This window comes from Pleurodeles waltl, chromosome 11 (genome assembly GCF_031143425.1).
Source record: "Pleurodeles waltl isolate 20211129_DDA chromosome 11, aPleWal1.hap1.20221129, whole genome shotgun sequence".
NCBI classification, from domain to species: Eukaryota; Metazoa; Chordata; class Amphibia; order Caudata; family Salamandridae; genus Pleurodeles; species Pleurodeles waltl.
The window spans coordinates 41540302-41561099 of NC_090450.1; the positions used below are offsets into that span (position 1 = coordinate 41540302).

General features: G+C 48.8%; 1 protein-coding gene across 1 annotated transcript in view; it reads left to right on the top strand.

Annotated features, from left to right (window-relative positions):
- LOC138265367 (dehydrogenase/reductase SDR family member 4-like) overlaps nt 1–20798 on the top strand; it is a 126076-nt gene that overhangs the window by 69327 nt on the left and 35951 nt on the right. The window contains exons 5-6 of the mRNA XM_069213011.1: nt 4761–4831; nt 6003–6054. Of these exons, the coding sequence (XP_069069112.1) occupies nt 4761–4831; nt 6003–6054 (123 nt within the window). The remainder of the gene's footprint in view (nt 1–4760; nt 4832–6002; nt 6055–20798) is intronic.

The following is a 20798-nucleotide window of genomic DNA, read 5'->3' on the forward strand; positions in this document are numbered from 1 at the left end:
GCCTTCAATATGCCAGCTGTGGAGCATCATAGTTATCACCACCCAGCGAGGCATTTTAGGAGTGTGAGGATTGTGGGGTATTATTATATGCTGGTTGTGCAACCAAACGATGTAGTACACTCTCAAAATCGTCTTGGGTCCAGCCAGGCTCATTTGAAAACGTCTTGCAAAGTGTAAAGCATGTAAAGCACCAAACAACTGAATAAAATAGTCACACAACACGAAGAAATCCAATCCTTACTTATGAAAATAAATTAATTATTTATGCATTTGTAGACACCCAGATGAGTAAAATACTCGAGAGAATTCAAGACCAATAGATTTTAAAAGAAAATGTGAATCTGAGCATTTTAGTCCAAATCACAAACAAGTAATGGTAACTGTAAAGATTTTTAAAAAATGTTGAAACTTTTGAAAAGTTTGGTAGCGCTGTGTTTGGCTACTCCCGCCTAGACTGGGCTTCCAGTTCCAACAGGGAGAAGGTCAGAGATGCAAATAAAAAATGCTTGGACAGTTACCTGATCCGCAAAGTATTCTCGAACCAAAACTTTACAACACCACTGTAGACTTCAATGGAATGGTATTGATGCTGAGGACACAGGATGCTGAGAATGCCTAATGCTGCTTTGGATGCTGTACAGTTGACGAGTGTCTCCTTGCAGTTATTCCTCAATCCACAGGTAAGGTGGGGTGACTTTGGTGAAGTCCTCTTTGGGGCAGTGCTCTCAGGTCACAGCAGGTCCAGCATTTTCCCTTGATGAGGGCCTGTGTCCGTCTTTGGTGATCAACCTACTCTTTGAAGACTCTCGTGTGTCTGGCAGACATGGGTGTCAACTTTAGAGTTCTGAGGAGAGGTCTTCTCAGCTGCACGTCGGCAGTCTGTGGTCTTTGCTTGCTGTTGACTACTGACTAGCCACAACAGGCTACTTCAGGATTTAGAGCCCTAGTGCTGGAACAGGTGTCAGCTATCTGACCCTTTGAGTTCACCTTTCCATCTACGGCTTTGGAGTGATTTTTCAAAATTTCTAAAATCCAGGCACCAAAGACAACGTCCTCTCTTTACTAGCCCAAGGAGCAGCAGGTGCCGCCCAGTGGTTGGTCCAGCCTCTCTTAGAAAGTCCAGGGATCAGCTGAGTAGTCCTTGTCGTGTGATCTGAGGTTCAGGGTGCCAGAGGTGCCACCTTTACACCCAGAAGGAACACTAGGGAAATGATGCCGTCACTGTGCAATGGGCTACCATGATCCATCCTGCCTTGTAGTGACTTCAGGTTATGTGTGGCATCTAGCAATCCTAGAGTGCACTATTCTGCCCACTACCAAGATGCCTGAACCCTTCCTTGGCTGTTAGGAGCATGGTAGCCCACCCCAGAGTTGTGGCTACATGTGGACTACATTACCATGGATAAACGGGTTTGCCAACTGGTTCCCCTCTCTGTTCATGCTGCCAGCCCTCCTACCTGAAGAAAAGGGCAGCCCTTCTCATATGTAATCCCCATTTGGCAATCAAAGGGGGCTTCTCCTCTGAAGCTCACTTTCTGAGTCAGCACCATGTGTGGCTTCTCGCAAGGGGGATGTATCATCTCTCTCTGTGGTAGGACTCCTGAGAATGGGAGTCGTTCACAATATTCCCCAGGAAGGCAGAAGGCTGTGTGGTGGCCAGAAAACTCTGAATACACACATGATAAACTTGGCAACAGAGTGGCAACATTCTAAATGTTGCTTTTCCTTAAAAGTGACATTAAATTCAACTTGGGCTTTAAGTTGAGTTTAATGCCATGACCAATTTGATGTCGTTGAGGAGTCATTTTAGTAGCCTCATTCATAATTTAGCAGAGCTGAGATGTCTGCTGTAACTCTATACCAAACAATGGGCCAGCTTTTCCACAGCAAAATGAGCATTTGGAATTTTTACAGTTAGGACATACACGTCTCACTTAATAATATCCAGCTCACCGCCTTAGGGCTTGATAGGCCATCTTTAGGGGAGACTTCTATATATTGTTAAGGAAAGTCGGGGCTTTGCCATTGGTTTAAATGGAAAAGGCGAACTAAAAGTTCAAAACTGTTCTTCCAGGTTGCAGTGGCAGGCTGGGAGCCATTTTATACTTTGTCACACTCAAGGTGAGTCCTGCAGCCCTGGCAGGAAACTCTAACCAACGTGTCCTGGATATCCTTGGTACCACATATTAGGGACTCACACATAGCTTATGCCAGTTGGGGCAGCCAATTTAACATACATTTTGTAAAGGGTTAGAACACTGGCAGAGAGGTTTGGTTAGCAGGTCTCATTGCACTCTCGGAGTTCAAAAACCAGCAGCATCAGTCCAAAACCTTGGGGGTGATCATGCAAAAGAGAGATTTCCTTATAAGGAGTAAAATGGATTACTAGGAGCCTCAGTAAAACATGTATGAAAGAATAACTCTAGGGTAAAATTGACCCTACAACTGGATTCTACACCCACAAATAGATAAAATGAACCAATTGCGGTTTTGTGCAATTTACCAATCAAAACGTACAACTTAACATATTTTAGTCATAAAGAGCGCAATGTGAAACACACTATAGATAATACTCTATCCTAAAAGAAATGTGAACTCCCATTCAGTACTCAGATGAATTATAAGCTATCGATGTCACTATGCATCAAAACACATACGTACACTTTGAGTTGGTGCTGGCTGCCAGAAGAGAGACTTATGTGCAGACAGCAGTCTTCCATGCTCAGAAGTCGCACATAACCTACCCAGACCACTTTACCGAGCTGATTGCAGGCAGCAGACCTTATACTAAATGGGAGTCACTAGGTCATAGCTCACATCATTTTCCTGAATCACTACAGTGAGGGAAAATTCATTTGGGAGTCTCGCACCTCAGCAAAATTCAAAAAGAGATTTTCAAAAGTGTAAACAACAGGGGATTTTGGGCCAGATGTAGCAAGAAATTATTTTGCGAATCGTCGCATAATCATATGCAGAATGGTGTCTCAGACACCTTCTGCGAATCGCAAGGGGGTCGTTAAAGACCCACCTCATTAATATTAATGAGGTGGGTCGCAATTTGCGACCCCCTTGCGATTCCCTGCACTCACAGGGATGGTGGCCTGCTGGAGACAGCAGACCTCAATGTCTGTGACTGCTTTTTTAATAAAGCAAATAAAGCAGTTTTTTTTTTTTTTGTATTGCAGCCCGTTTTCCTTAAAGGAAAACGAGTTGCAATACAAAATAAAAAATGAAACCATTTGGTTTCGTTTTTTCAGAGCAGGCAGTGGTCCATTGGACCACTGCCTGCTCTGAAAAAATATTTTTGGTGATATTCACAAAGGGGAAGGGGTCAGCGAATGAGTTAGGACCCACTTGACATGGGTGCTAACTGCGAATTGCTTTGCAACCGCGTTCGCGGTCACAAAACAATTTTGCATCGTGGTGCGAATCTCAAATAGGAAGGGAACACCCCTTCCTATTTGCAAGTCGCATTCATATTTTGCGAGTCGGTACCAACTCGCAAAATTAGAATGTGCATCGCGATGCGCGTTTTGCATGGCGCAAACTGCGAATTTCGCAGTTTGCGCCATGCAAAACGCTTTCTACATCAGGCCCTTGGTCACATAAAATCCAAATACTTACAAAGCCCATATCAGGAAAAGGAAGGCCTTTAGTTCACCCAGCCACCACTATTTAACCAGGTGCCATGTTACCATTCTGCTTCCAAGCCGACAACAGACAACGAGAAGAGGATCTTTCTTACCACCCTCTCAACAGCTCAAATACAGACTCAGGTACCAACAGAAACCGAAAGGGCTGCAGATGGCCCCATATGGTACCAGATCACCAGGGATCACCTGGCTTACTTTTCCTCCTCTACAACCTCAAATAAAGAGTCATTCAGGAACAGTCTGGTTAACAGAGTGCCTCAATGGCCAACTTTGAACAATAAATTTAAGGCCCTCCTCCTGAGCACCAACAGCCAGTGAGCAAAGGAGATCACTTTGCTTCCTCTGATTAATTGTAAGGATAAAATTGCTACTGACTTAAATGAGCCTATGTATTCAAACCTATGTTAAAATATTAAATCAGTCCATGGATTAGGGATTACTATGGTTAAAAAAATGATAAAGAGATCCATTATCAGTTATATTGTCCAGCACTAGAATTTATATTTTGCAATGATCATTTGCACATTTTATCTTTAAAAAATAGGTATTCCACTGTTATTAAATCCTTATTGGTATACTTTGAAAAACATTTCAGAATTTCAACAAGTCCGTCATTTGGAAAAGTGATTGTAGTCGGTGGATCTGAATAAAAGTCGAGTATTCCCCATATTGTTATTTTTTTCGGCTCCTACCATTGATAAATTATGTTCGCTACCACCAGGAAATGCAGTGGTAATACCAGAACAAAAACAATAATGATGTCCTCCCGGCATTTTTAAAGTGTCTCACTAAGTTGCAACGTTGCCAGTGCAAACTATCTTACTAATAGTTATTTGCCAATTACTGGGTTAAAAGGTACGTACAGATGGATCTTTATGCTGTATTTACAGGCACACGTCATGATCGGAGTATTGATATGTTGAGTGTGGTACAAAAACAGACCCAGAGGAAAAGCATCAAAAGTCCTCATCTTAGTCTAAAAGTAATTTGCAGGCGGCATTCTCCAAGCTGCTAGTCCGAGTTGGGCCCCTGCCTTTTAATCTATCTAAAAACAGAAAATCAAAATCGGTATTTGTTCCCTTGTCATTTTTTCCTTTCTGATTTCAGGTTTTGCACACAAATGTAACTGCGATGTTCCTGTTGGTGAAGCAGGTCCTTCCTCACATGCAGAAGCTTGGGTAACTTTCACAAAAGCTAGGGAATGAAAAAACAAAATCTGACAATGAGGAGTCACAATGTTGTCGCTCAGTGGTGTAGTTATTGTTGTAGTGGAAAGGTGCAAGGACATAAACATTATGGGCCAGATTTATAAGGCCCTAGTGACACCAGAGCATCACTCCGGCTTTACGCTTCCTTGTAAATATGGGCCCTTTGATGCAGTTTTCTGCAGCAGAGGGGCATGCAATGAGTGTTGCAGTGGGCATTCCACCGCAACACCCAATGCTTTTGACGCTGCCCCAGATTTACCAGAAATCGTACATCTTTGGCAGCACCAAAAACTAATGCCGATGGGTGGCGTTAGCATTGCGCAACGAGGAGGAATACTTTTATTCCTCCACTTTTTTTATTTTTCCATGTGTGCTGCATTCTGCAGCACACCTAGAAAGTGCAAAAGGCCGTGAATGATTGTTTATGTGCAGGAAGAAGTCCCTTCCTGCACATGAACAATCATTCAACAATGACAATTTGATACAGCACACATAGAAGTGCCTAATTGCCATTGTAGATTGTTTATGTGCAGGAAGAGACTCCTTCCTCCACATAAACAATCATACCCCTCAATCCAGAGTACTCGTGCACTATGTTGCAAGGATGCCTGCGTTGGCGCTGGCAGCTAAATTTTGCGCTGGTGCAGGGTAAAACACAAGGGTGCGCCATATTTTTGCAAATACAGTGCATCCCTGCAATTAAAAAGTGTCTCAGCACAGCGCTGCACATTTTGTTGCAGGGCCGCACTGCACCACTTCTGGGTAAATCTGAACCTCACAGACTTATTTACAAGTCTCTTCTGCTGCTGGTGTGTCACTTTTTATATGGGATAAGGTGACACACTGGCAGCAAAAGGGGCTTGTAAATAAGCCACTAAATATATACCTAAATCATAGGAGTCATTATTTACAGATATATAAATATAAAAAAGAAGGTGACTTTGAATGATGCTGGTAAAATTTGTATGAATTTAAGGAAGAGGGTTTGGAGGTCCCCCAAAACATAGATGTATACATATAAATAAAGGAAAGAAAGACACATACATGCCCCCCCACACACATGCATGTACACACTTAAACACACAGTCACACACATACACTTGTCACAGAAAACTGCCTCATGCACTTGTTCTTTTTGCAGGAGTGGATCCATTGTCCTGACTTCATCTGCGGTTGCCTATTCATTTGTCCCAGTAAGTATGTTTCAGTGTAATTTAGAGGCTGCCGGGGCCGGAGGGTAAGAAATTGAATTACTCACTTTAAAGGATGAAATTATAGTGTGACTTGAACTATGTTGCTTTATCTCCCATTTTGAGGTGTCTCTCTAGACAACATTGCAACCAATCACGCATACTTAGGGCCTGATTTAGAGTATGGCTGGTAGGCCACTCCCTCACAATTGAGACAGATATCCCGTCCACTGTGTTACAAATTCATAAAATATAATGCCTTATAATATGCTGGATAGGATACCCGTGACAGAGTATCCCGTTCACCAAACTCTAAATTAGGCTTTTAGGCCCTGGTTATGAGTGAGGTGGTGTTTTCTGACCACTGTGCAAACCTCTTTTGCGTAGGGGTCAGAATTCCAAGTTGTGCCACACCCTTAAAGAAAAATGATCAAACTTGCTGGAATTTTAAAGGGGAAAAGTTTACAGTATTTACCATAACATGCTAGTTTTGGTCCACGAAGCACGTTATTCCCCAAAAACTAGGAATATGTGATAATTGTCACATATGATTAATTCCGATCACATTGTTGTCAGATTTTTATTGGATGCAATGATTATCACATCCGACTCAGATCAATTGTGATCAGGCCCCTTAGAGTGGGATTTGCCTACAAAAATGCTTGGCAGCCCAATATATGTGTTCCTCTGAGGAGCACCGTAACTATTGGTAACCACATTCCGTATTTGCACATCCATTCCTGCCCATCATAAATATTGTTATTCATTGTATGCCTTCATTTATACCACAGATTCTTTAGAGACTGTCTCCTCCTTCCACATGGCCCATATGAGCACCTCACTTGTTAGGAAGATCAGTTAATAAACACCAATGACATGCTTTAGAGTGATTTCACAGCACTTTTAAAAGACTATCCTTGTTAGACCAACACAGATTCTGTGAATGGTCCTGCGCTTTGCCTCCCATTCACGTTCTTAAGGTTTGCAGCCCGGTCCTCACTCCTCTTAACCCTAAAACGTAACACGCACTACCACCTTCCCACATAGACACTGGAATATTATTTGGGATGCGCGACTGCCCACCTCAAGGGACAGTCATATCTCCTACCAGGGTAAATGCTTACAGTCACTAAAATAACCTGAGTCCATTATCCTGATAGAAATGGCCCAGAGCAAACAGGCCTAATTTAGGGAAATGAGTAAAGTTTTTATGCAGTACAAAACATTAATAGAGTAAAAATACCAGACAATAAAAATCCCAAATAAAATAAAGAAATGACATAAAAACAATAACAACCCAACACAGGCAAACAGGGATATGATTTTGTAAGCAATTGTTAGGTGAAAATACCACAAAAAAGTGCAAAAGGCCAATGGTAGTCAATAGTCCCATTAAAAGAGGACCAAGGTGCTATTTAGCTATTTAAGGCTCACTGTGATGGAGTCATGAGGTAGTCTTGATCCAATGAACAAAGTGACAAAATGAGTTTGTGCCTGAGATAGTTTGGAAGTTAAAAAGTTAAAGATATCTGAGTTCTAATAAAAAAAGGAACTTTGTAATTTATTTTCAAAATGTTGTCTCCCCATGGGGCAAATCCGAAATCTGCAGCTGTGGGACTGCTGGTCGGATACCTGCCACATATTAGTCCCACTAACACTAGGGAGCTTTTTAAGTTTTTGCTTGAACAATTTTCTAATTCCCACAACAGAAAGTGAAACTGGAGCCTCTCAGATGGAATGAATCTGAAATGTTATCCAATGCAGTGGAGCTGCCCATCGAAAGCTTTTTGTAGTAGGCCCTCTTGTCTCTAGGGCTCTGGTGCATAAGTTTTCAAATATTTCCACAAAAGTTTCCAAACTTTTTCAGGTGCGCTGGCAAACTCAGGAGTACACTACTAAGCCCCACAAGACCTCATAGGATGCTGTGGGGGCACCTAAAGGCTCTCATGATGCCAGCCAAGTCCAGTACAAATTCCAGTTGCTGCTGGTCAGCTGAGAATCGTTGTCAAAAGACCTCTTACAGCTATTTATGTCACCATAGCTACATAGAAGGCTAACTAACGGACCCTTGGAGTGCACATCTTTGTCCTGGGTTCAAGAGGGAGCAGTACCAGTCCTTCAAGGATTCTCACAGGTCCCAGCCATCAGATCCAGTGCTCTTCTGTTCTTCTGCATGCCCACAAGGTGTTCTGATGGGGTAGTTTGAGGTTCCCCATTTATGCCTGACAAATGCTAGAGGGGTATAATCCCTGGGCACACCCTAACCAATAGGGTAAGCGTTTCAGGGTGCAACCCTATCCACTTTTTCAGTAGTTCCTGTTTGCCTCACTGCAAACAGATCCAAAATTCCAAGTATCATAGATTGTTCAAGATGGCAAAAATCTTTGGCCATACTAAACTTGGGCTATGAGGGTTGTGTGTGTATTGGGGCATGCTCTATGGTAATCATTAACATCCTCTCACATCTAACACTAAAATCCAATTTGAAGCAGGCACTGTACTCACAACAAACTGAGAGACAAAAGTCACGTAGGGCAAACGTAGGGTCCTTTAGCAGCCAGACAGGAGATAAAACAAGAATTGTCCTGGCAACCTGTCTTCCCTCTAGCAAGTGCACTAAAGTGTTACACTTTCAACAGATCTATAAGGCAGAATTTGACACTGTGATGTCAAAAGAATGCCCACAGCCCTGCTCTGCATATTCTATTGAGCTTAGAGGAGTCATCTCTGCCCATTTATGTCAGCCTATTTTGTGCTCCGGGAAGAAATTGCACATCTTTTTTACACCTCTTCCCAGGCTGAGCACAGACTAGAAGTTGCTAAAGCGTTATTACAAATTAGCCTCCATCAATATTAGGCAGGCAACTTTTTTTAAAGTTCTCTTTCCACAATATTTATTAAAAATTAAATTTCACTCCCGCAGTTCACAAGTGACATTTAACTTCCAAACCTCAGGTGCACCCTTTACACAAATACTATGCACCTACAACAAAGGTAAATTAGGAATAAGCCAATTAACCATGTTTGGAGGGGGAGCATAGGCACTTTACTCCTGGTTAGGTAGGGTGAAATGCACAGAGGTCTAACACCAGCAAAAATAGGGTCCTGGAAAAGGCACAAAATCTGGGGTGACCATGCAGAAAAGGCAGATTTCCTTAAACTATAAATATATTAAGCCCAGTCAGTTTCATACCAGGATATTGACTACAAATATATTGTGCAACAATATGGATCTATCATCAAGGTACATGTAGGGGGAGTTAATTATGTTAAGTCTTTAGATATCTACATATACTGAGCTTCATGATAATTTTGTTTTGGATATTCTAGCAGCAATACTTTATGGCACAATATTAAGGGCCTTATTAAGAATTTGGCGGTCCTAAGACCGCCAAACTCACGGCTGTGGCCTGACAGCTTCAGTCCTGTCAGCCTGACCGCCAGGTTACGGTCCTAGCAGTCGGAACCGCCAGGAGACCACCCCCAGGATCACTGATCCTGACGGGTTGGTGGTGGTGAAAGCCGTGATTAGCCACGGCGGTGCCAAGTTCAGCAACTTAATGCTGATCACCATTTTCCTTTCTGCCAGTCTTTTCATGGCGGGGTCCCTGCCATTAAACAGCTGGTGGAAAGGAAGATTTGGGGCCACAGGGGGCTCCTGCGCTGCCCATGACCATGTTGGGAGCAGTGCAGGGACCTCCCTGTCATCACCCTTGGAACACTCATTGTCTGCTATGGCAGACAATGAGCATTCTGAGGGTGCTGCGTGCAACGGCATTGGCCTTGGCTCTCTGAGGGTGCAGAGGCTAATGCCACCACACTGTTTCAGCAATCAGATCAGCAGAAACATGGCAATACGATGGTGGGGAGGCCCCCAGCTTGACGGCAGCCCTTCCACTGCCATATTGGAGTTCGGGTGGTAAGGCTGCCAAACTCATATTCAGTCCAATGAGTTCGGCAGTCTGACTTCCCGAACTCCAAATCAGTGGTGGGGAAGTGTCCGTCAAGCCGGCAGCCTCCCCACTGTGGTATTACAATGAAACAGTGCAGCAGCATTGGCCTCGGTTCACTCAGGCAGCAAAGGCCAATGCCGGTGCACACAGCCCCCTCCAAAATGCACACTGTCTGTTATAGCAGACAGTGCCCATTCTGAGGGTGCTGACAGGGTGGCCCCTGCACTGCCCACAACATGGTCGTGAACAGTGCAGGGCCCCCCCTTGACACCCAAACTCTGCCTTTCCACAAGCCTTTTCATGGCCGGGACCCTGCCATGAAAAGGCTGGTGGAAAGGAAATCTGCGATAAGCATGGTGGGGCCGAACTTGGCATGACTTTCACTGCCGCCAACCTATTGGGATTAATGATCCTGGCAGTGGCGATGATCCTGGCAGTCCAACTAGGATTGTGGTGGGGGGACTAATTTGGTGGTTTTAGGACCTCCAAACTTGTAATGAGGCCCTCAGCATTCTTTTAGTAAACCATCAATATTTCCTCCTCTCTGACAAGAACATATCAGCTTTCTTTTTCCTATATAGTTCATGCACATGAATCTAGACCGAATAGTTAGGAAAAAAAATCATATAATTTATATGTTAGCAGCCTGAGTTACTTTAACTCGCACTTTGTTTACTGTTTCATCTAAAGTTGGGTTTGTCATTTATAACTTGTTTTTCTTTGAAGCCTTGCTCCTTAAGGCATGTAGCCAATAACTCGTTATCATGTCCTTTAAAATCCACAATGCATAATGACACACATTAATTTTTTTGTCACGATTGGGATTGGACCTTTTCACAAGCACTCCTTTGAACAAATGTGTACTATCACCATCAACTTGACATCACAAACTAGAAGGAAGCATAAAAATCATGGTGCCATTGTATAATTGTGGTTTACAGAGATTATTTTCATTGCTGTTCAAGACTTTTCAAACTGAAGTCACTCAGGATGTGTAGTAATCACAGAATGGACGGGGTTCATATGTCATTCACACATATTAAAACTTGCAACACTTAGGGCCTGACTTAGAGTTTGGCCTACGGGTTATTCCCTCACAAACGTGATGGATATTCTGTCTGCCATATTACGATCTCCATAGGCTATAATGGGATTGTAAATCGGGGGACGGATTATCTGCCACTTTTGTGATGGAGTAACTTCCTCCGTCAAACTCTGAAACTGGCCCTTAGATTCCTTGGATTGATCGTCATACGGTCTGTAAACCAGAAGGCTGAATTACCATAATCCAACAATCTGACCATCGGGCCATATGAAGAAGAGTAAATTGAAGTTATCAGCTTTTGTAGTGATGATGATGATGATGCTGAACTGTCTATAGCAACGGTATGTTACCTTTAGAATGAATAAATTACATTAACTTACATTCACAACACGTTTAGCCAACATATTGTAATTCTGAGTCTATGTAGTGACATTTCAGTTCATCATTTTAGAAACAGGTTAAAAATTTAATATTGTATGGGAAGTAATTTAGTATGTAACAAGTACTTAATAATAGAACCTCACCTTTATTCAGATTACTTTCTAGAATGGGTTTTTAAAGTGATACAGGAGCAAAGCGTTGGAATTATTTAAATTAGAACAATTTTTAACTTTAATTTTTGAATTATTTGATGTTTGTGATCCACATTTTTAGAATGGGCTATAAGAGTACAATAAGGGCAATAGGGTCGATAGTAGTTTAATTTATAAAGAATATTTTAAAATTTAAGTTCACCTTTTTTCAAAATACGTTCTTTTTTAATGAAGGGTCTAGGGAGTGAACTTGGGCAAATTGTGATGAGAATTTAAAATAAACAGTTTTTTTAAATTCAGGTGTGTAATTCTTAGATGTTTGTGATACTCATTTTCAGAACGGGTTAGAAAAGTAATATAGGGGCAAAGGATGGGAAGTAATTTAGTTTGAAAAGGTACCCAAAAATATAAATTAATCTATATTCATATTACATTCTATTTTAGAACAGGTTTTTAAAGATATGTAGAAGAAAAGGGCGGTAAATATTTAAATTACAAGATTTTTTTTATTTTTTTTATTTGGAATTCTTTAATGTCTGAGATCCACATTTTTAGAAAGGGTAAGAAGAGTAAAATAGGAGCAAAGGGTGGGGAGTATTTTAATCTCTAAAAATTACTTTAAAATAGAAGTTTATCTTTTTTCGAAATACACAATTTTTCTAGCAAGTCTTTAAAGTGATATTGGGCAGAGGGTTTGAAGTATTTACAATTTTCAAATTCAGATTTGTAACTGCAATACATCATTTTTAAGCAACAGTTAATAAATTAGGCAACTATTTTCAGCTTTACATCAAATGTAAAAACTGTTGGTAAACCAGATAATAAAAATAAAAAAATAAATGTGCTTTTATTTAAAATTCCAGTACATGACTGTGGTGTATCTTCAATACATCTGTACATTGGTAGGCTTTCTGAATGTGAAAGCAAGGACAAAATGTTTACATATAGGTGGTCATTCTGACCTCGGCGGTAAAAGGCGCCTACCGCCGGTCAGAAATCCTCCATAATTCCGCCGCGGTCGCGGTAACCCGCCACGGTCATTCTGACCCGCAGCAGCCAAACCTCTGAAAATCCGACAGCCACAACAGACCGCCAGACCAGCGGTCGGCGGAAAAGTGGAGGTGACCAAACCTCCACCGTCACGCCAACAGAAATACGCCCATGCCATTACGACCCACGAATCCACACGGCGGTCTTTCAAACGCGGTTTTCCATTGGCGGTACACACCGCCGCGGTCAGAATACACACAAACGAACAAAACTCAGCCACATTGGCCGATTTGAATTCCACACACCTGATACACATACACACACCACTCCCACACACACAATACAGTATAAAACACACACCCACATCACCCACAAACCCCTTCGACCAAAATCCAAAAAGAAGCACTGAGAGACACAGCAGCGATCACAGAACACCATCACACAGAGGCACACTACACCATCACCCACACAATATCCACACACAAAACAACACACACCACCACACTCAACACACTTAACTACACATACTCCACCCCACACATCATACACACCACTCCATGGCACCCCAAAGACACCCCCGCTTCTCAGACGAAGAACTCAGGGTCATGGTGGAGGAAATCGTTCGGGTAGAGCCCCAGCTCTTCGGCACACAGATCCAATACACCAGCATTGCCCGGAGGACGGAGCTATGGCAGAGGATTGTCGACAGGGTCAACGCTGTGGGACAGCACCCCAGAAATCGGGAAGACATCAGGAAGCGATGGAACGACCTACGGGGGAAGGTGCGTTCCATGGTATCCAGGCACAACATCGCCGTGCAGAAGACTGGCGGAGGACCCCCACCTCAACCCCCACAATTTACAACATGGGAGGAGGAAGTCTTGAACATCCTGCATCCTGACGGCCTCGCAGGAGTCGGCGGAGGAATGGATTCTGGTAAGTTGAAGCTTCAATACTGCTTCCCCCCCACCTGCATGCCAAATCATACCCCAACCCTCACCCCCATCCTCGAACCCCACCCTCACCCCCACCCCCATCCTCACCCCCACCCTCACCCCCACCACCATCCTCACCCCCACCACCATCCTCACCCCCACCCCCAGCACACCTATTCCCTGCCAATGTCTCACCATCACAACCCACACATCCCAAAACCTAGGCCTGCATGCGTCCACTAAGCATGGACACCCATCACCAAAGCATGCCCAATGCATATACACATCCCCCCCACAAGCCACCATCACCAAAGCCCCCACACACGAATGCCAGCACTTGGGGACACGGGAACCCACAGATACACCCATATGGCACACATTGAAACTATAACCATACCTCTATACCCCTGCAGGACCCGACCGCCAACACACCGCCACGGAGGGCCCAGAATTCTCCACACACCCCACCCAAAAGGCCGTCAGCGATGACAGCAGCTCTGTCGACCTGGACACTGATGACCAGCCCGGACCATCGGGGACCTCTGGACAGTCGGTTCCCCTCACACAGGCACAGGCCACTACAGACCCAAACCCCTCTGGGAACACCAGCACAGCTCCCACCCAGCGGGCCCATGCCTCTGTCTCCAGGGCGCGTCAATCTGCGGTGTGTCTACCACTACAGGGCACCCAGGATAACCCACCACCCCAACAACAACAGGGACCTGGGGGCAGTGGTAGTGGGCACACCGGCCAGGGGGCAGAGGCCCAGGGAAACAGGGCAACTCGGAGGGCAGCTGTTCGACAGGGGGGACACGGGCCCAGGGAACCCACTCTCCACGAGGCCCTCACCACCATCATGGGAGCATACAACCGCTCCCAGGAGACGATGGCGACGGTACTGGCCAGGTTCCAGGAGATCCAGGTACTGCAGGAGGAACACTATCGGGGGTACAGGGAGGACATCAGAGCCCTCAACTCCACCCTGGTTACCATGGTAGGGCTGCTGCAGGAACTCATCAACACCAGGACGGACACTCAACAACAAAGGGCCCCTGCCACTAGCCTGGACCAAGAACAGCCAACCACCTCCGCCGGCGCTAGTGGACAGGAGGCCGCCGCACAACAGCAGCCCACCAGACCCCCACCTCCTGCAGGAGAAGAACCACCCCGCAAGAGGGCCCTGAGATCTCGCAAGAAGACAGAGTAGGATGTCAAGACCCCCGCCAGCAAAGGATACCACCTGATGTCATCCCACTGTCCCACATTGTCACCCTGTCCATCCTTGAACTGCCCATGCTCCATCTCTCCACAGGCCTATGGACAATGCACCTGTGTGACTGTTACTCTGGACTCTGCCATGGACATTCCTTCACCATAGCCCCCACCCCCTTGAAACCACCCATCCCATTTTGAGCACTGAAATAAACACCTATTTTGCACAAAACTATCTGGAGTCTGGCTGTGAGTTCAAAATATTGTAATTGACATGACAGTGCAAATATGTCCTTGTACATAGTGAAGTCAACAAACAGCTGCCACAAAGCTGTAGTCCATGGGGAAACGAAGCACAGGACTCGTAGTGGGGACCCCAGATCTGAAATAGGGAGGGAAAAGCCACAACTCAGTCATCATACACTGGGCAAATAGACAGGCAGCAGAGATGCAGGAGAGTATTTTACATTTACTAAATTATGTTTGAATTGTTACCTGTGTCCTATTGGAAGTACTGTGCAATGATTCTGTCCCTGTTGTCTGTTTCATCCCCGTCGTCTTCCTCCTCTTCACTCTCCACAGGTTCCACAGCTGCCACAACACCACCATCTGGACCATCCTCCTGCAGGAAAGGCACCTGGCGGCGCAAAGCCAGGTTGTGAAGCATGCAGCAGGCCACGATGATGTGACACACCTTCTTAGGTGAGTACATTAGGGATCCACCTGTCATATGCAGGCACCGAAACCTGGCCTTTAGGAGGCCGAAGGTGCGTTCGATCACCCTCCTAGTACGCCCATGGGCCTCATTGTACCGTTCCTCTGCCCTGGTCCGGGGATTCCTTACTGGGGTCAGTAGCCACGACAGGTTGGGGTACCCAGAGTCCCCCAATAGCCATACACGATGTCTCTCTAGCTGTTCCATCACGTAAGGGATGCTGCTATTCCTTAGGATGTAGGCGTCATGCACTGACCCAGGGAATTTGGCATTTACATGCAAGATGTACTGGTCAGCCAAACACACCACCTGGATGTTCATGGAATGGTAACTTTTTCTGTTCCTGTACACCTGCTCCCTGTCTCCTGGGGGAACCAAAGCCACATGGGTCCCATCAATGGCACCAATGACGTTGGGAATATGTCCAAGGGCATAGAAATCACCCTTCACTGTAGCCAATTCGCCCACCTCAGGGAAAAGGATGTAGCTCCTCATGTATTTCATCAGGGCAGACAACACTCTGGATAACACCTTCGAAAACATGGGCTGAGACATCCCAGAAGCAATTCCCACTGTTGTCTGAAATGACCCACTTGCCAAGAAATGGAGTACTGACAGGACCTGCACCAGAGGGGGAATCCCTGTGGGTTGGCGGATGGGGGACATCAGGTCGGGCTCCAGCTGGGCACACAGTTCATGTATAGTGGCACGGTCAAGCCGGTAGGTCAGGATAATGTGGCGTGCTTCCATTGTCGACAGGTCCACCAGCGGCCTGTACACGGGAGGATTCATCCGTCTCCTCGCCAAACCCAGCGGACGGTGCCTAGGAAGGACAACATGGAGCACACAGTCAAGCAACCCACAGGTACGTACTCACAGCTTGCACAGTAAACGATTCTCTATGCAGTGAATGGCGTGTCTGAGTGGCTATGCAAGGCCTAGGCCTGTGTGACGCAGTTGAAATTGAGCCATGTGGACCCTCAAAATGGCGGCTGCCTGACCTGTGAAGTGTGACAATGGGATGTGAGGTCAATGCGCTGGCGTGGCACACCGCAGCGGTCGGCGGTCGAAGACCGCGGCGCGAAGCCGTATTGGTTAACATTGAAGCCTATGGGTTTCAGGAGCCAATGGCGAAGGGCGCCGGTGGTGGCGGTACGCACCGCCGCGGTACGCACCGCCGTGGGCGTGACCGCCATTTTCTATCTACTTATTCACTCGCGACTTGAACTTTCACAGGAGAGGACCTATACTGCAAGTGTTGCTGTGACCTCGGTCTGGAAGGGACAATGGCTGCTGCGCCTGGGGAAAGGGCCCCTGCCTTCACTGGAGAAGAGTTGGAGAAACTTGTGGATGGGGTCCTCCCCCAGTATGCGCTACTCTACGGTCCTCCAGACCAACAAGTGAGTTTAATTCAATATGGATTTGGGGCCACTGGCTGGCTTGGGGGCCTGGCGGGGGCCTGGCGGGGATGGGGGGCATGTTGGGCCTGGCGGGGGGCCTGGTGGGGATGGGGGGCATGTTGGGCCTGGCGGGGGGCCTGGCGGGGATGGGGGGCATGTTGGGCCTGGCGGGGGGCCTGGCGGGGGGCCTGGCGGGGATGGGGGGCATGTTGGGCCTGGCGGGGGGGCCTGGCGGGGGGCCTGGCGGGGATGGGGGGCATGTTGGGCCTGGCGGGGGGGCCTGGCGGGGGGCCTGGCGGGGATGGGGGGCATGTTGGGCCTGGCGGGGGGCCTTGCGGGGGGCCTGGCGGGGATGGGGGGCATGTTGGGCCTGGCGGGGGGGCCTGGCGGGGGGCCTGGCGGGGATGGGGGGCATGTTGGGCCTGGCGGGGGGCCTGCCGGGGATGGGGGGCGTTGGGCCACTGGCAACGAAAAAGCAGACAAACTTGAACGTGTTATTTCTCCCTCCCTGTACGTGTCACATAGGTCCGCGCCTATGAGAAGATCGGGATTTGGCGTGCCATCGCCAAGGAAGTCCGGACCCTGGGGGTCCACCATCGACGGGGCACCCACTGCCGCAAGAGGTGGGAGGACATCCGCCGCGGGACCAAGAAGACCGCCGAGTCTCTGCTGGGGATGGCCTCCCAACGTAGGCGGGGTGCCTGCCGTCAACTGACCCCCCTGATGTTCCGGATCCTGGCGGTGGCCTACCCTGATTTGGATGGGCGCGTGAGGGCAGCACAGCAGACACAAGGGGGTGAGTACAAGCATAATCTACTCTGTGGTCGCGCAGTGGAGGTGTCTGGGTGGGGTAGGAGGGCTGTGGGTCCCCCTAGGCCAGGGCGATATCTGTAGGCTGGGCACCCCCGTAAGCCCCTGTGTCCCCAGCCACCACCCTCAGTAGTGTGCCAGTACAGCCATCCCTGGGCCGTGTCATCCATGGGTGCAGTTGTCAACTCTAGGCGTGTAGGGCATGTTCCACGGAATGCGTAGGGGAGCCCAAGTGCGCAACTTAGTGCAGGGGGCATCTGTGTCTGTCATGTCCGCTAACTGTACCGGTGATCCATGTACTCAAAATCTCTTTATTTCTCTCCCCCCCCCCCTTTTTGTTTGTCTTTCTGTGCTTGTGTGCATCAGCATCATCAGGCGGAGGAGAAGTGGCATCGGGGCAGGAGGGAGCTGCATCTCACATGGCCCAGGAGGGCCATGCCACAGAGTCTGACTGGACCAGTGAGACGGAGGGCGAGGGGAGCTCCACAACGGGGACGACTGGACCCTGCAGCGACATGGACACGTCCTCGGAAGGGAGCTCCCTTGCGGGGGTGGCACCATCCGTGCCCCCCGCCATTACAGGTACAGCCGCCACCCAGCGCACCATCTCCGCCCTCCCAGCAGCCCCTCAGCGTTCGCCCCGTGCCCGCTCTGCCAGGAAGCCGGGCATCTCCTTCGCCCCAGGCACCTCAGGCCCTGCCCCTGTTACCCCCGCTGCCCTCAGTGAGGAGGTCATTGACCTCCTCCGAACGCTCATTGTTGGGCAGACTACCCTTTTGAATGCCATCCAGGGGGTGGAGAGGGAGGTTCATCGCAGCAATGCGTACCTGGAGGGCATTCATTCGGGTCAGGCTGCCCATCAGCGATCGTTCCAGGCTCTGGCCTCAGCACTGACGGCAGCCATTGTCCCTGTCTCCTGCCTCCCTCTACTAACTCCCTCCTCCCAGTCTCCTGTTCCTCTGCCTGTCCCACCCACACCATCAGACCAGCCTGCACACACCTCAACACCCAAGAGCAGCTCATCCAAACATAAGCACCACAGATCACGCAGACATTCACACAAGCAACATTCCGATGCAGACATGCCAACAGTCACTACCACCTCTGTGACCCCCACCTCCTCGTCTCCCTCCTCCCTCCCTGTGACGTCTACACTCACACCTTCATTCACCTCACCATCAGCCAGTGTTTCCATCACCAGCACACCCTCCAGTACAGTCCGCACACGTGCAGTCACCACCCCCACTGCCATTTACACGTCCCCTGTGTCCTCTCCCACTGTGTCTGTCACCCCCTCTTCCACACCACACAAACGCAGCCACCCACCCACCCAACAGCCATCCACCTCACGACAGGCTCCCGCTACTGCACCTGCACCCAAAGACAGCAAACTTGTCTCGCCTACAACCACATCCTCTCCCTCCACTCCCATACCCACTGTACCTACCACTATCCATTGTCCCAGGAAAATCTATCTCTCTACTGCTACCTTCTTTCCTGACCCTGAGCCCCCCCCTCCTTCTCGTCGGGGTAAGAAGAGCACCTCAGCCACCACCAGCCCTGCAGCCCCCTTGACAAGGGTGCAGGGGTATTGGAGCCCACCAGCCCGCAGGTCTGGATCTTCGCCCAGCAGCAAGGGGACAGCCAGCCCACCCCCTGGGAAGAGGAGCAGAAGGCGGAAGGGGCGCCGCAGGAGCCCGCCTTCTACATCCCCCCCGGACACCACCCAGAGACAGTCACCAGCCACAGCTCCAAAGGGAGGCAAGGGCCACAGGCCGACGACTAAGGAGGGCAAGGGCAGCAAGTTGGAGAGGTCAGGCAGCAGGCCTGCTGCCCAGGAGGAGCCCACAACCCCCATAGCCGCTGCCCCGGGAGAGCCCACCACCCCCATAGCCGCTGCCCAGGGAGGACCCAGCCCAGCTGGCCAGGAGGGCCCCACCACCCACAGCCCAGGTGGGCATTGAAGGAGCACCATCCCCGCTGCCCAGGAGGGCACCACCAGGCAATGAGCAGTTGGCCATAGAATGGCCGCCGTCTCCAGCACCGCTCCGCTGGGGACCGCCGTCTCAAGAACCGCTGAACTGGGCCCTTCAAGGCAAGAACCGCTGAACTGGGCCCTTCAAGGCAAGAACCGCTGAACTGGGCCCCGCCGTCTCCAGCACCGCTCCGCTGGGGACCGCCGTCTCAAGAACCGCTGAACTGGGCCCTTCAAGGCAAGAACCGCTGAACTGGGCCCTTCAAGGCAAGAACCGCTGAACTGGGCCCTTCAAGGCAAGAACCGCTGAACTGGGCCCCGCCGTCTCCAGCACCGCTCCGCTGGGGACCGCCGTCTCAAGAACCGCTGAACTGGGCCCTTCAAGGCAAGAACCGCTGAACTGGGCCCTTCAAGGCAAGAACCGCTGAACTGGGCCCCGCCGTCTCCAGCACCGCTCCGCTGGGGACCGCCGTCTCAAGAACCGCTGAACTGGGCCCTTCAAGGCAAGAACCGCTGAACTGGGCCCTTCAAGGCAAGAACCGCTGAACTGGGCCCTTCAAGGCAAGAACCGCTGAACTGGGCCCCGCCGTCTCCAGCACCGCTCCGCTGGGGACCGCCGTCTCAAGAACCGCTGAACTGGGCCCTTCCAGGCAAGAACCGCTGGCCCTTTGGCAGACGTGGCAGGGCAGGATCTGTCTCGGGCAGGGCTGCAGGATGTCCTCTGGCCAACATGCCTCCTCCAGTGGCAGTGGAGTCTGTTATGGACTGTTTGGACTGTGGCTTTGCACTCCCCAGGATGGCCCAGTGGGCAGGCCACCCACTGTATGGACTGTATGGACTGTGGCTTTGCACTCCCCAGGATGGCCCAGTGGGCAGGCCACCCACTGTATGGACTGTATGGACTGTGGCTTTGCACTCCCCAGGATGGCCCAGTGGGCAGGCCACCCACTGTATGGACTGTATGGACTGTGGCTTTGCACTCCCCAGGATGGCCCAGTGGGCAGGCCACCCACTGTATGGACTGTATGGACTGTGGCTTTGCACTCCCCAGGATGGCCCAGTGGGCAGGCCACCCACGGTATGGACTGTATGGACTGTGGCTTTGCACTCCCCAGGATGGCCCAGTGGGCAGGCCACCCACTGTATGGACTGTGTGGACTGTGGCTTTGCACTCCCCAG